The sequence below is a fragment of the Nasonia vitripennis genome, chromosome 1, assembly GCF_009193385.2.
Source record: "Nasonia vitripennis strain AsymCx chromosome 1, Nvit_psr_1.1, whole genome shotgun sequence".
In the NCBI taxonomy this organism is placed as follows: Eukaryota; Metazoa; Arthropoda; class Insecta; order Hymenoptera; family Pteromalidae; genus Nasonia; species Nasonia vitripennis.
The window spans coordinates 32,095,367-32,110,514 of NC_045757.1; the positions used below are offsets into that span (position 1 = coordinate 32,095,367).

The following is a 15,148-nucleotide window of genomic DNA, read 5'->3' on the forward strand; positions in this document are numbered from 1 at the left end:
AACTGTATTAATATTAAAATGCTTTGGAAAACTACTTCTTTCATGCAAGTGTAGTGATTACGCATTTAAGATCGTTTCAGGATGATTTATCAAGCGGAAGAATTAGCGGTATTACCATCTATATTATTTCTTTTTCTTTCATCAGACGTCCATTCTATACTATAGATATATAGCAATAAGCCGAAAATTTGTTTACTACTTTCGAATGAATCATTCTCTCGATACAGGATTTCATACATGATTTCATAGTCAAGTATGGTTATACGCATGGACTTCATCAAATCAGTTTAAAAATAACACGCTAATAATATTTTCGTCTCCGCATAATTAAAATCTCCCTCTTTCCAGTCCTGCGGCGCTGTGTCGTCGGTAAAATTTGATTCCGCGATGTGCGACGCCCTTAGTAGCTCGAAACCGGTTCTCCTCTTGTTGCAACGTAAAAAGTCCAGCACTTATCTAGACTGGTGTATAGCTTCTCGTATCCGCACGGTTCATCCACTGGATAAGTGCATCGCTGCAGCAGCCTGATTTGTATGCATCCTGCGGCATAGGCAGCTTCTGCGAAAGTTGCCGAGATATTACAACGCGGTTTTATCCGACCTTGGATGAGGCAGTGATTTTAGTATAAATTCACGTATATAGGAGTAAAGTTTTGGTTTGCGTCGGAGCTTATGCGAACGGCACTTTGTTAGTTGACGCTACGTAGACTAGAATGAATCACTTTTGCGGTGCAGCTTCGAGTTTTTTAACGAGTTGGAACATTTGCATGCGACAATTGTGTGCTGGGAGTAGGCAATTTTTTTAATAAGTTGCACTACTATATGGGTGTAACGGTTGGTCTGGCGAGTTTCAAGTTAACAATAGTGTATTAAGATTTTTACAATGGAACTTTTAAGAGTGTAAAAATAACCTATGAGTTCTATGAATAAAGCCTCAGGAGATACATTATGTTATTCTAAACCAAACAGGTCTTAGTAATATATTTAGGAACATGAGTCAAGTGTAGAGTCAACAAAAATCAAGGCGCTCCTTTTGGGTGTATATAGACTTTTCGGGACTCACTATTTTTGCGTGTCACGCTAGAGATCTATTTTGCAATAAACAATTTTCTCGTGCACTCGAAGTGAATAGCCTGCTTTGCGATAAACGTGCTCCAAAATCAAATCCGCTATAATATATGAATTCAAATTCCTTAAACTATTATATCACATTGAACAGGGAAATACTCAACGACGAATAAAAACTTGTAATTTTTCTCACAAAAATAAAGAAAACGTTAAAATCTCGGCTGTGACGCGCGCTACATCTGTATACGCGATAAACATCACGTATACAATTCGTTATACCCGCGTATCTGAACGTCCGAATAATCCATTCCCAGCTCTCGGATCGAATTAAGAGATATATGATACAAACACGCGTCAAGCCATCATTATCATCCTTGCGAGTATAATAACCGTAGCGTCTCTCCCGAGTCAAGTTCAGCAGTCGCTCGCGGGCCCATCCGCAAAACACATCGCCTCTGCGTCGCTCTTCTCTCTCTCTCTCTCTCTCTCTCTCTCTCTCTCTCTCTCTCTCTCTCTCTCTCTTTCTCTTTCCCGGCGTTATACGCGCTGTAGACTTAGGCGGAGAAACCAATGAGTCCAGAGCGAGAGACAGCAAGCCGGTCGGAGCGAAACGAAAGAGCCACTCGCGCGTACCTCGCGCGCCAAAGCGGACGTTTCCTTGTAACCGGCGAGATTTTGCGCGGAAGTGAGGCTCGAGTTGGTGAAGTTGTTCAGGGTGCTTTGGAAATTGTTAAACTGGCTGAGGGTGTGGACTGGGACTTTTTCTTTTAATTTCGAGGTCGAGGGTGATGTTTTGGTGGAAGAGTTCGTTGTGGGGAACGTCGTAGTGATTATCAGCTCAGGTTGACGCTGTGACGATTTGTGCGGGATAGTTCTGAGCTGCGCTGGATTACGAGTAAACGAGGTGAATATTTGAATTTTGGAGTAGCTCTTAGAAGTAGTTTATTTTTATTATAAGTAAAAGTTTGAATTTTTAAAGTCTTAGAAATCTCAATTCAATTTTTATATTCTTATGCATTCAACGTTTTATTTTGTATATTGCAATAGAATCTAGAACGAATTTCGTCGTAATCGTATAAAAAATGAAGAAGAAATTAAGAATATTATAGATAACACATGCTTGAGAAATTCATGTCTCACGGGCGATGATCTACTCATGGATGCTATAGCCCTCGAGATGAAAGAAAAAGCACGAGAATCGCAAACACTCGGCCGGAAAAAGATCTCTTCGCTTCTTCTCACTCCGACCAAGAGTAAACAAAAACTCGCCGCTCGAGAGTTCTGCGCAAACCTCCTCGTTGCCTGAACCTATAGCTATGCAATTTACATAACGCTGAGACAATATAAGCGACGAGCACCGCTATGCCTCGATGAGGTATTTATCTACACACACACCCCATATCCTTCCAAGTCTAGCTTAATGCGCGAGATAGCTCGGATTTCGCGTTTGCGCGCGAGATTTGAACAATGCGCGTACAGATTCGTCAAAAGTCAACAGAGTCGCGAGTAATGAAATGTTCGCGCGTATAGGAGCAAAAAAGGAGGAAGGCGTGTGCGCCTCCAAGAAGTTCGCCGAGCCATACGTAAATCACAATTTTCCACGATCTTTTGGAAGTGCTTATTAGCCGCATCTTTGTTCATAGGTATATACTTATATTGTCCGAGTGCGTCACTTTGCGGTTCGACCGAACAAACGTGACGTTGGGCAATCGGAGGTTCGTTGTTTTTTTTTCGTATGTAGTGTGACGTTAAATAAGTACGGTCGTTTTGGATTTACGACCCTTTGGCAGCGTTTAATTTTAGCTGACCAATTTGGCTATTGAGGATGATTTATTTTTGTTTTGAAACGGCTTGCGTATGAAGCTGCACTTTTTGCAGTGAAAAAAATAAGAAACGTATTAAAGATTTTGCATATTAACTACGGCGACTTTTTCGAACGTTTTAATCCATACGGTTATCGGCAACGGAACAACGTCGATCGATCGTACAGTCTATATAGGAAGAACTTTTTGCTCGAGTTACGCTGTAGGAACTTTCTTCGGTATGTATACGCTATAACACATTGTTTCATTCCTTGGATAGCCCGCGCGCTTTTCATAATTCGCGATTCACGTGTGCCGTGCTCGCTTACTTCGAGCTGGCGTAACACGTTAACGACCATTATTAAAGCGTTCAATTACCATAAAGATAATTATTTTAAGCAAAAATGCGATTTCTCGCATTAATTTTGACATACCTTATTCGCGTAATAAATAACGGAGGAGCTGTATTTTTGTACAAAATACGAGTACAGCATAACACTCGATGGTTTATCAAATTTGAATAATTTACTGTTCCTAGCCGGGAATGTATGTCAGCGTTACATTGTACCATCGCACAGGTACTTACACGTGGCAACAAGCGTGAAGCGACAAATTTCGTCTTTTTGACCCGAAAAAAGTACCGCTAATTAGAGAAACGCACGTGCCCGTCGCTCTCCTTTATTCGTCTCTGTAATTTCACTGATCTAACAATGAGTCTGTCCACGCGACTTCCGCCGGTTTCACCTATATGTATAAAGATTTCCAAATCTTTCCTCATTCGGACTCCTCATCGACATCCCGAATATACCACGATAAGCTTTTCATGGAATAAGAAATTCATAGCCGCACGTGCCATATAAAATTCTTCTATACTAGTTTCCGTAAAATATTCTTACGCGGACCGAAATATCCCGCCACATCAGGCTCGTTGAAAATTGCTAAAAATGTATAATCAAGAGGCATAATCGCTCGTAAATTTAAAAAAAAAACGATGAGGGGAATTTCGTTCACAGACATCTGCGTCACGCGAATTGCATCAGGATTAGGATTGATAAGCAGGTTGACTATATATATATAACACTGACGGGTCATTTCTATATGACGTAAGTCGCGCTAAAACAGCAAAGGCTCGTTAGCCAGATGTGCAAGGGGAAGTGTACAAAAAGAGGCAGTCAAAACAAGAAGAGACGGCGCATCGTCGTTGCGTCAATGTAATCAACGAAAATGCAGTGGCTCCAAACGTATGCCTGTATATCCCTATATACTGTAGTATTTGCTTTGATCAATGCGATGACTGATATATGTCGGTTTTGATGCGAGGATTGGGTTGATGATCGAGAAGAGGTTTTGCTGAGATATAGAGCCTTGATTTTTTTTAATTTTTTTGACCGGTGTTGTTGCAGTGCATATAACGATGGAGGACTGTTTGTTTATGTAAGGAGCGGCTGTTATTTTGGAATGAATTTATTGCGTTTACGAGTTTGGGAGTGATCCTAGAAAAATTTCGTTAATAGTATTTCGATTTAGAATTTATAAAATGCCATATATTTCAATAAACTATCTAAATATATGCGCAGTATTGAAATCTTGTTGAAGCTTGGTGACATAGTTTTCGAGACCATAATTTTATGATTTAACGTGCAATACATTACGCAACTTATATATCGATTATTGAATAATATCCGTACATGAATTCGATTCGTATATTGCGTTAGTTTTATGCAGTGTATCTTTATTGTTTTCAGCAATGGTAAAACTACCTTTTTTAAAAAGGCTATACAATGGGCTATACAATGACATATGCTTATTATTGTAACGTTCACGCTCCATTAACTTTCAATTCTAGTGATTTGAATAAAATTCGCGACAATTAATCAGTACAGCATATTATCTTGGTATTAAAAAAAAATGTTATACTCGAATATAATTAATAATTATTTCCAAAATAAACTGAACTCTCGCAAAATATTTATTGAATTTGACCGCTTTTGACAATCCGTTAGCGAAAATTCCAATAACTCTCAGGACATTCAGTCCAGTCCTTGGTAAGATCTAGATCCTATCCATATAAGGCTGCACCTCTGATAACCTATAAAACTAATCAGTCCCGTTCGAATTTTTAATTAGCCTTTTTCATCCGTAGTCAAAATCTGGTTTTGGAGCCGACGAATCGATCAATCTCACATTCTGTTGACCACACGTTTACAATCAGCAGCCTACACGAACACACACACACACACGCACACGCACACACACAATTCAATGGTCCTGCGCTGAACGCACAGTCGTTTGATTTTGCGACTGCAGATTGTAAGATATATAGATACAGGTTCACCTTGGGCTGTGCAGGACGGCAAGTTCATGGTCAGCTCTTTGTGAGATGAAAGTTTCCCTTATAGTGAAGGTCAGTGAAGGGTATAGAACTTGTCCAGTGTATGCTCTTGAAAATCTGGATTATCGCCGGACTAAATTCAAACACAATTTTCAAAGGAAACCTGACAAGTATACAAACACAAAAAATTTTAATTGGAAGATATTATAGAAAATGACGTTACTTTTATCTAGTCCGACCAGGAATTATCTTATATACATTTTCGCATGCTAATCGTCCAAGATTGCCTGATAAGCTATCGTGAAATGGTCATGCTTGAGAAGTAAAAAAAAAACATATGGCTTAGAAATAAACGTATAATTGTTGTATCGTTATCTCGGCTTCATCTCTATATATTATAATAATAGAACATCTAACATTCAAGCGAAAAGCCAAAGTACCCCATTGTACGATGCCTATCTTCCGCATCCTCTAATCTCCGCTGCTCTCGAAATCAAAAGTTACGATCTCGAAGAAACCGCGGAAGTACTTTCCGGGCTTCTTAAATTCATCGTCGTCATTTCATCTGAATTCACGGTCAGTGTATGTATATCAGACAAAAACTTCCCAAGGTACGAAATTTTTCCACTTCCCGCGCGATGTGATCTAATCAGCCCTTGCGACGTGAAGATGCGCGCGTCGCCGACTTTCTAAACGAAGCCGAGGTCGGAATTAGATTCAAGGACCGGATGGAAGCTGGTCCGACCCTACTGATCCTGTGTGGGCTCGATAGAATATTCGAGTCGAGAACCTCGTATATAATTTAATATGAGACTGCCGAATTTTGTAAACAGAGAGTTCGCCTGAGAAATCAATTAGTGTGACTCTTTTTTACGTGGACTTTATACATTCCTGTTTTTACGTAATTATTATAATTATATATGTCACTGCACTCATTCACTTGAAACGAGGTGATCTCGAATATATTAACACCTAAGCTCGTTAACTTATAGCTCTAATATAACCTGACTCAAATCAGCCAAACAAAAAAACTGTTCCATTTCGATTCGATTCGCATATTTACGCCGACAGTATAGCTCTCAATTTCGTTCGGCCAAGCGTCGACGTTCGCGTCGCGAGTGTACACGTATTTCCCAGGGAAATGCATTCACACGAGAGAGAAAAATCCGGCTGATGATTAATCCTAGCTTGGTCAACTCGACACCGGCTTTTTCTTCGCTGATGAGTTTATCTAAGCCCGGCAGTGGTCTGTTGGTTTTCTCTTATCTAATCTCGGCGTTGCACCTCGAAAGTGTGGACCTTTTTCGAGTTGGACTTTCACTTCTGGTCTGCGTGCGTGCGTGTGTGACAACGAAAATTTTGTTTGTTATGGACACTATATGAGGTTTTGTTATCTCTGTTGATACTTCTGGAGATTGGGTGTGTTTTCCATATACGGTTGGTATTTTATTGAGACGCAGAAAATAAACTAGACACGCTATACGTTAGATCTAGTTATAGTAAAGCAAAAGTTGAATGTCTCCTCGATCCACTAAATCAAGCTGACTGAACGCTAGATTGCAGTTTATGATTGTTTAATTTTAAGTATATCTGGATATTTTAGTAGCCGTATAAGTTTAGTTATACAGATATGAAACGTGATTTACCGCAGCGATTCTTGCTAAATTTCCTGAAATATAGCCATAAAAGAATGAACTCAGAGAGTCACGACGATAAATCATGGCTTTTCATTTTAAGCAAAGAAAGTAGACCGAACTCCTGAATATAACGTACTTCAGTTCCGAGTCGACGGTAAAAAGCTCGACGATTAATTAGGCCGGACCTCTGCACTTTCGTTATTATTATATACGTAGCGCATATATGTAGTGGAAAGAGCTAATCACGCTTCGGTCAATTATGGCGAGTAATTATGTACGCGATTCGTCGTAAAAAACAGACCTGCGTGAATTGCGTCAGCGCAAATAATAATCACTCATTTTCTTCAGGCGTCGCTCGACGATGCTTCGCTTTCGCCGTGCGCGTGTCGATAAACGATCGGGATGCATACGATGTTTCGTGTAAAATAATTTTACTAAGACGAAAAATAGTAACGTGTATAGCTATTGCACTTACAACTATTTTAATTGAATTATATATACAAGATGTATAATACCTGTCATAAGGAGACGTAAAATCCCATCACACCTAAACGAGTATCTTGTTACCTACAACGATTTGAAGAACCATCGAGTCCATCTCTTACCGCATCCATCCGTAAGAAGTCATTGCACCCGAACGAGGCCTCGACGAACCTCTTAATAAATCTCTTCTCAAAGAATCCGTCGCCCGAGGGCCTATCGACCTTCGAAATCCCATCAGACGTAACTGGTTCGTATAGCTACATTCGATCGACATGTTCACAGGCCGAAATAGAATGATCTCAGTGTTATTGTGTAGTAGTGACGTCAAGTCATTAACTACTGTCTGATTTGTAATAAAGAAGAACGCACGGGCTTCTCGCAGGACTTCCGTGTGTTGGCGAATTTTTATGAACTGAATTTTTTTATTCATGTTCAAAGTGTGTAAGAGTCGTTAGGATCATTTGTCCAAGAATACGCCTGACTAATTAAAGAAAATGAGATTTTGAATATAATAGAGGCAGGAAATAAACAGTGTCATCACTGTCTAGGAATTCGGAGACTGACATATCCGGATTTGAATTTTGTAAGAGAAGTCGGCTATGTTATATAACGTAATTGGAGATTCCAGAACGATTTTCCAAGGCCTGTAGTTCAATCGACTTTTTATCGAGACTGTCATGAAAGCCGATTTGAAGTCCTATTATAATGTAACCAATGACGTTTTGAAAAGTGATGTTCAAGGATCGTCGATTCAATACAAGCGTATTTACGTCAAATTATATTGATATCATATTAATCTTTAATAAACAATAAATTTCTCACGCGGTTGCACGGTTAAATTATCCAATAATTGTTTAGCATAAAAATCACGCGAAACGCCACTAAAAGCCTCTTTGCGCAAGCAAAAAACCATCATCTCCAACTCAATAAGCAGTAAACCCACACTATCGCACTAAAATGCACGTGTAGACGTTATACGTATGTCTCAATTATAATAGAGAAGTATACGACGAGACTCTGTATATGCATATTCAGCTAAACAAGTTATGAAATTGTTACGTCGCATGCAACCAACAATCAATCCTCGTAAATAGTAGTCAGGAGTTCTGGATTACACGTCCGGAAAGTCGGTCAGTTTTTGGTTGACGTTGCGGAAAACGAGGAAAATTGTACGCTACATACCCATACCATTGGGCTTTTTCGGCTCTTTTCTTGTGTGCGAGCTTGTAACGCTTGACTTGAGTTATGTCTCATAAAAGTTGGAACGTATATCGAGATATTTGCAAATTCGCTAAAATTGCGCAAACAAAACGAACATTTCATCCCATTCGAACAGACAAACCTAGAGTGAAAAGAAGCGAGAAAAAATTAAAATACAATCCACCGCAAAACAACTTCTGCAACAATCGAAACGTAGTCCACCGCGATGAAAGACTATTTCTTTCAATAGTTATGCAGCAATTCGTGCGGTGCATTATGCTTGCTCATCAGGGCGTGTAACTCTTACATCAGTCTATGGGCCAGTTATAAATCCATTGCAGCTCTTATCTCCGCGGGCTATCGACTCGCTCGAGATAATGTACTGCGCGAAATTTCAACGAGAAGTGATTGTGTTGATGGATAGAACGTCGAGGATTTGTGAGTGCTATTGTTTTTTCATACGGTTCTTCGAAGTCAGATCAAAAACTATATTCAGAAATTTTTTCTTACAATTACAATATCGTTATATCTTTGAAAGAGTATATGTATACGATATCTGATTATAAATACTAGTTTGAGATAAACTGTTAATCGAGTGGAACTTTCGCCAAAATGCGTTAAGCAATAATAATCATGAATAATAAACTAGTTTGCCATTTTATCATCTCATCTGATACGCGATCGAAGAAAAATACTCCTAATTGCCGCAAATACGACTTCCAAGAGAGTATCTATAAACATGATCGTTCTCTCACATAAAAAAAAATATCAGCTATAAACGATAGCCTCGAACAATATAACGAGCATACGTTCGTCTCGTTATTCTCCTCGAATCATTCATATACACCAGAAGCTCACGTGCGCCGTTATCTCTCCTCCCAAACAATAAGCCCCCATAGGAATGACAGTCGATTCGCGATCGCCTATATCGCCATACTTTTTTGTTCATTTTGTTTGTTATTAAGTAGATTTCGCATGCCAATGGCGTAATTTTGGAAGAAAGTGCGTTGCTTCGCGCCTGAGATATACCGCCTCATTTTTCCGAGACAGATTCGGTCGTATTGCGTGTATATGATAATTTTGTGCGATAGCAACGCACCGAGTAAAAGTTATTTCGAGAATTGCGGGATTTACGGCAAACGAGTAGTAAATTGATTAAATTTTTATACTACAGCGCACTGCGAGTAAGTAAATTCGTGTAGTTTATAATGCTGCATATACACTGCTGCAGACTTTTAATAACTACGTTACACGTCGATTGCGATCGCTCTTATTAATCATTTACGTAATCTAACAGGCTTGTTTAACAAATGACGTTACGATTATCTATCTGTGAGATTTTCCTTTTTATTGGTATTACATACGTTTTTCTAATGTATCGCCGTTATCACCTCGTTATCTGCGATTGGATTGACGCACAGCTATGTGTGTCCAAGTTTTCGCACGTGTCTGTTAATTTCTTTCGAATAATCGTGTTTTGGCATCTCAATTAAAATTCGTATCAGTTATAGTGTCTAATTATCATATCCTTTGAAGTAATAAGTATAATAGGATTTTCGAAAACTATGCACGTGCGTCTAATGGTTCATCATTTCCCTCTCTAATCGAGTTGGAATTTTTAAAAGCTATGCACGTTTAACGATTCTAGCTATGAAAATACTTCCGTCCAAGTAGCTACTTCTTGCAACATGTACCAAACTACCTTATTATGCCGATGACGCTAAATTAGACGACAAAGTACATTTTGACAATTAAAAAAATTACAGAGACTTGGATATCTTGCATTTCTTACGCTACTTATTCGACACCGTCCAATATAGGCATAAACTGCATCAATAAATGCACGCGAAAAAATCACACATCCAAAAAAAAAAAAAAACGATCGAGTTATATAACAACCGCATTTGTTATATTCGCCGGTGTATTGCGTTCGAAATCGGCGAAGCGAAACATTTCCCCCGAAGAAAGGTCGCAGTATAGAAACGGCTGGCGCGCGCGAAATCCTTCTAATTTGTCAGGCTGTCTGCGCGTGAAAATAATGCCCGAGATACCGGCACACTCGCTTGCAAAATAGACGATATGAAATGTTTTTTTTTCGGGTTGACGAAGGCGTTTTGTCTCGGCCGACAGATACTTTTCCGGCGGTATCTCGGGAATGCGCTGGTTCGCGGCGAGCTTGTGATTTTATTTTTTAATTGTTGTTATAGATCAATGCGATCGCGTTGTACGTACGGCCGGTTTGCGCGGCATTAGGGGATTGTAATCAAGCTCTTAATGGGCAATTTGTTTCGCGCGCGGATGGTTCGCTATAAGCGGCAGTGCAATATATCAGTTTCGCTGAATTTAATTGCGGCTTTCTATTGCCCCAAGAGTTGTGTATCACTTTTTTTGTGCGTGTACTGTTATACTTGGTATATTGAAAGTCCGCGACATTATTTCAAAATTTATTCGGAGAAATGAAGGAAAATTCGTGTGACTCTGATCTGAACTTCGATTTGTGATTACATGTTGGACTGGCCTGTCCCTCACCGCTTAAACTATCCGCTGTCTCGATCTGACCTGCGAAGATTCGATATAGATGGCGCATAGACACTCTTACGCTTCCCTCATCAGAATTCTGCGCTCTAAGTCTATTATAACATTCTCGCTGGCGTGCCAGCTATGCCAAAACTGCCTCGTTCAGTCTGTTGCTTGGGCTGCTCATACTGTAACTGCAACTGAGCATTGCACAGACGTGTAATGATTTTTTTTGGTTGTTTCAAACATTTTGACAGTAAGCGAATTGTTTTTTAATGCAGTGTCGACACAGTAAGTCGCGTCGTTCTAATGAAATCAAAATTCATGTTTTCGCCGAAAGATATACACTTGTAGAAGTCAAAACGGATAATTTCAAGCCATTAATTATCCCATGCAGGAGTGTAATTCATCCGGCGAAATGACCACGTCGGAATTAATCAAGAAACGATAAGTATCTGTAATGAGCCCTCGAAGTCAGTATTTTCGGCTCACACTCGCGACTTATATAATATCAGCTGTAATATACCCGTGATGCAATGTTTTGCTACGTATATACTTATACAAGTCTGCTTCGCACGTGCTTTTCCGCACTTGCCGCTCGTAAATTTTCAAACTCGATCGTTCGCGCTTTTCTTCAAATCTCCTCAGAATCCGCTATTCGCTCGGGTTTCTCGTATTTTGGCGGAGAAAAGTGCGAGCGTGTCGGTTGCAAAATGCGCCGATTCAGAAGCGCATATAATGTTTCTTATGTAAGAGCGACGGCTTATACGCCTCTTTCTAATCCCGGGATGTAATGGGCCAATTTTGCAACGTTATCAGCGTTCGAATCGTCGCCGGTTGATTGAATCTTTGGATAAAGTAGCTCGCTACACTCGACTTTCCATTTTTTTTTCTTTTCGCGAATTCCGCGTCATTAACGATTTTATAATCACCGGGAAATTGGACGGTTGCTTATAATGAACGTCGTAAATTCCAAATTTTCTGCGCCAGCTCTCGATTTTTCTAGCCTAAATTTTACGTAACGTACAAAGCTGGTCTTGATTTTATCGAAAGATTGTGTCAATAGCTCTCTCGATCTATACTCGCATCGTTAGAATTTCCCGCCGATTCTTATAGGGGACAGCTTTTGGCGCGATTTTTCAAAATTAATGACAAGCGCGCGAAGCTTTTCCATAACCGCTTCCTGTTATGTCTACTAGTTTTGTCTCATTGAGTTCACCGAGTAAATTCAATTTTCCGATTTAATTGATAGATCGGGCGCGTCGCCTGTTGGTGCGCTTATAGAAAACCTGATGGTGTAATTCATAAAAGCTGCTCTATTATAACGAGTGTCGCTATACCACTTGCGTTTATAAATCGGCCGTATGCAAACTGCGTCGGAACTTTCTTTCATCAGCGACCATTGCAGGCGGAAAGCTGCTTTGGGCGGTATTTTTATTGTTCGGCACACACACACACACACACATGTCGCAGACATTTATATGTACGAAGTGCAGGGGTTTGTCAATAACGCATTTCGGTCGTGCCAATTATCGGCTTTGCTTGTTATATATTAGAGATATTCGACTTTTTATTTATTCAAATCCTGTATAAAACGACGGGATATTTTATTTACGAGCGACGAATTTGGAACTGATTTGCACACAAGTGAATAATGTTTATTTATAAGCATTGTCAAGTCGAACTGTAAATTTTCTTTCTGTATAACTGCAGCACAGGTGTATGTATGACTGTAGCGAAATTCAAATATTGAACACTTTCGAACTCACCCACATATTTATGCAAATCACATTCCATTTAAACAAAAAACACGATATCTAGTTAATTGACAAATCTCAATCCGTCCACTCGAAGCACATTATACCGGACACGTGATTTACGCCTAATTCGATTGGGCATATCACACCTCAACCATTAGCGCGCGCAAATGTCACTCGATCACATAATTGTCTGTCATCAGATATAGAGCGTGGGAATTCTGTAGTAACGCGTATGAATGATTTTTCACTCTTAAAATGGCGCGGAAGGACAGTTCAGGCTTCCCTTTTCGAGAGCGGATTGTGTTTTTGTTTTGGAGGAAAGTTGCGACAAATTACTGTGGACGGTTGTGTACACGAGCGCGAACTGCTGGATTTATAGGCTGACGGTGTATTTTGTGGCGATTCGATTGATAAACGCGATTTATGGGCTTGTGATTTGGGAGATTTTAATGGAGACAGTGTTTGCACTCTGTTCTTATATTATTCTTCGATTATATTGTATCAAATTTTCCTAACTGAAACGATCAAGATCCAACAAATCAGTCGTAAATTAAATATTCAAGCAATGAAGATTACAATCACACGCGAGCACTGACGTATATACTGAGAACACCCGTGCACCGCTTGTATTGTTACAGAAAACGATGCTGACCGTAAGAGACGAGTCGGTGATATCGGGAGCAACGATCAGCAGTCCCTCGTCTGCTGCCTGGTTCTACCTGAGCGTCGAATTTCTCCTGGGCCTCGGCATTTCCGGATTCCTCCTCTTTCTCAGCGTCGTCAAGTCCTTTCTGCCGAAGCCTCCGCGCGATCTCACCGGGGATGTCGTATTGGTACGTATTCTTTGAAAAAAACGTTATCAATATGCACAACGATTGAAATTAAAAAAAAAAAAAATCTTTCCAACCCACAGGTCACCGGCGCCGCTTCGAATCTGGGCAGTCACCTCGCCGAGGAATTCGCACGCGGCGGTTGTTCGGTCATCTGCGTCGACGATGCTGGAAGCGACGTCGAGGCGACGGCCACGAGACTGCGCTCCAGGTATCCAGGTATCGAGAGGGTCGGACCTCAGTACCGCAAACATCAGGACGAGGATCGACCTCCCAGAGCCACGAGTCTTGCCTACAGCTGCGACTTGTGGGACCGAGAACAGATCAAGGCTCTTGCCAAGAGGGTCAAGCAGGACATCGGTAGGGTCGACGTGCTCGTCACCTGTGCGGGAAACTCCGAGCAAGGGATCTTCGACACCGTCAGTCGCACGCTGATGAGCCACTATTGGGTTGGTTTTTTCAAATAATTATAATTGTTCAAATCCATCACATTTTTCCAATGCGTCCGTTATAAAAATCCATAAAATCCCACAGCCTCTGTCATCCAACTGCAAGAATTCAAAGTAAACAGAGCCTCGCATGTGTGCGATGTTATTTTTACAGACGGTGCTGGCATTCCTGCCGTCCATGCTGCATCGAGAAAGAGCTCACGTTATTGGAATTACGCCAACCGTCTCGACAAAGGACGCTTACATGAGCTCGAAAGCTGCGGTCGCAGGTTTGTATTATATTGATACACTTCTTCGATTGATATGCGGCTCAATAGCGAACTTTATCGTCGGATTTGTTTCTATAGGTCTGATCGAGAGCCTGGGACAGCAATTTAGCGGGCGGAACAATAGACTGACTTTCATGACTGTTGCGCCTAAGGCTGAGCCGAGGTATTGTTGTGGATTGAACATTTGAATTGTATAATTGATACTGAGTGTTTATCGAGGAATGTGCTCTTTTTATAGTTTACTTCGGCAGAGCGAGGAGGAAATCGCCAGAGAAGTGGTTCGAGCTGTTCAGAGAGATCTGCCCTGTCTGAGCATGAGTTGGGGTTCGAAACTGTTCTATCGATACAGGTACTATATGAGTTTTAATAATAATCACGTCGAAGCTTTTTGAACGAAGCCAACGAATGTCTTTTACTTTCAGTTGTAGACTGTACGACGGGATCACGACTGTCACGAGGTGGCTCGACACGTGAAGATTAAACGTAGTAACTGTCATACGAATTGTATAAAAATTCTCATAATAGTCATGAACATTACTTTCCAAAATTGTAATACCGCATAACATCGAACTGTCAGCGAATTTTGTATCATCCTACACTCGTCATTCAACGATATCAATATAATGTAGTATTAATTAAGCATAATCCGATAGAAGTATTTCATTAATATTAATATTGTCTAAGACTACCTGTACATACGTCGTCAAAACGAAAGAACTGTAAGCGTTTTTAATAATCAAAGAATAGAATATATCATAACAAAGCATCCAATTCGAACGCTCGTCTCTTACTTTAAATTCAG

At 40.3% G+C, this 15,148-nt stretch overlaps 1 protein-coding gene across 1 annotated transcript; it reads left to right on the forward strand.

Moving 5' to 3' along the window:
* The first annotated feature begins 1,554 nt into the window (after positions 1-1,554).
* On the forward strand, positions 1,555-15,117 carry LOC100117332 (retinol dehydrogenase 10). The gene is made up of 7 exons (XM_008216881.4): positions 1,555-1,971; positions 13,437-13,631; positions 13,712-14,077; positions 14,232-14,346; positions 14,425-14,509; positions 14,585-14,695; positions 14,769-15,117. The coding sequence occupies exons 2-7, from the start codon at positions 13,443-13,445 to the stop codon at positions 14,818-14,820; spliced, it is 918 nt and encodes a 305-aa protein (XP_008215103.1). The 5' UTR covers positions 1,555-1,971; positions 13,437-13,442; the 3' UTR covers positions 14,821-15,117.
* The last annotated feature ends 31 nt before the right edge of the window (positions 15,118-15,148 follow it).

Excerpts from the sequence above, each read along its gene's own strand:
- LOC100117332 (XM_008216881.4), top strand. The coding sequence starts at position 13,443 with ATGCTGACCGTAAGAGACGAGTCGGTGATATCGGGAGCAACGATCAGC. Across the intron at positions 13,632-13,711 it reads TCACCGGGGATGTCGTATTG|GTCACCGGCGCCGCTTCGAA; the intron begins GTACGTATTCTT and ends TCCAACCCACAG. Across the intron at positions 14,510-14,584 it reads GCGCCTAAGGCTGAGCCGAG|TTTACTTCGGCAGAGCGAGG; the intron begins GTATTGTTGTGG and ends CTCTTTTTATAG.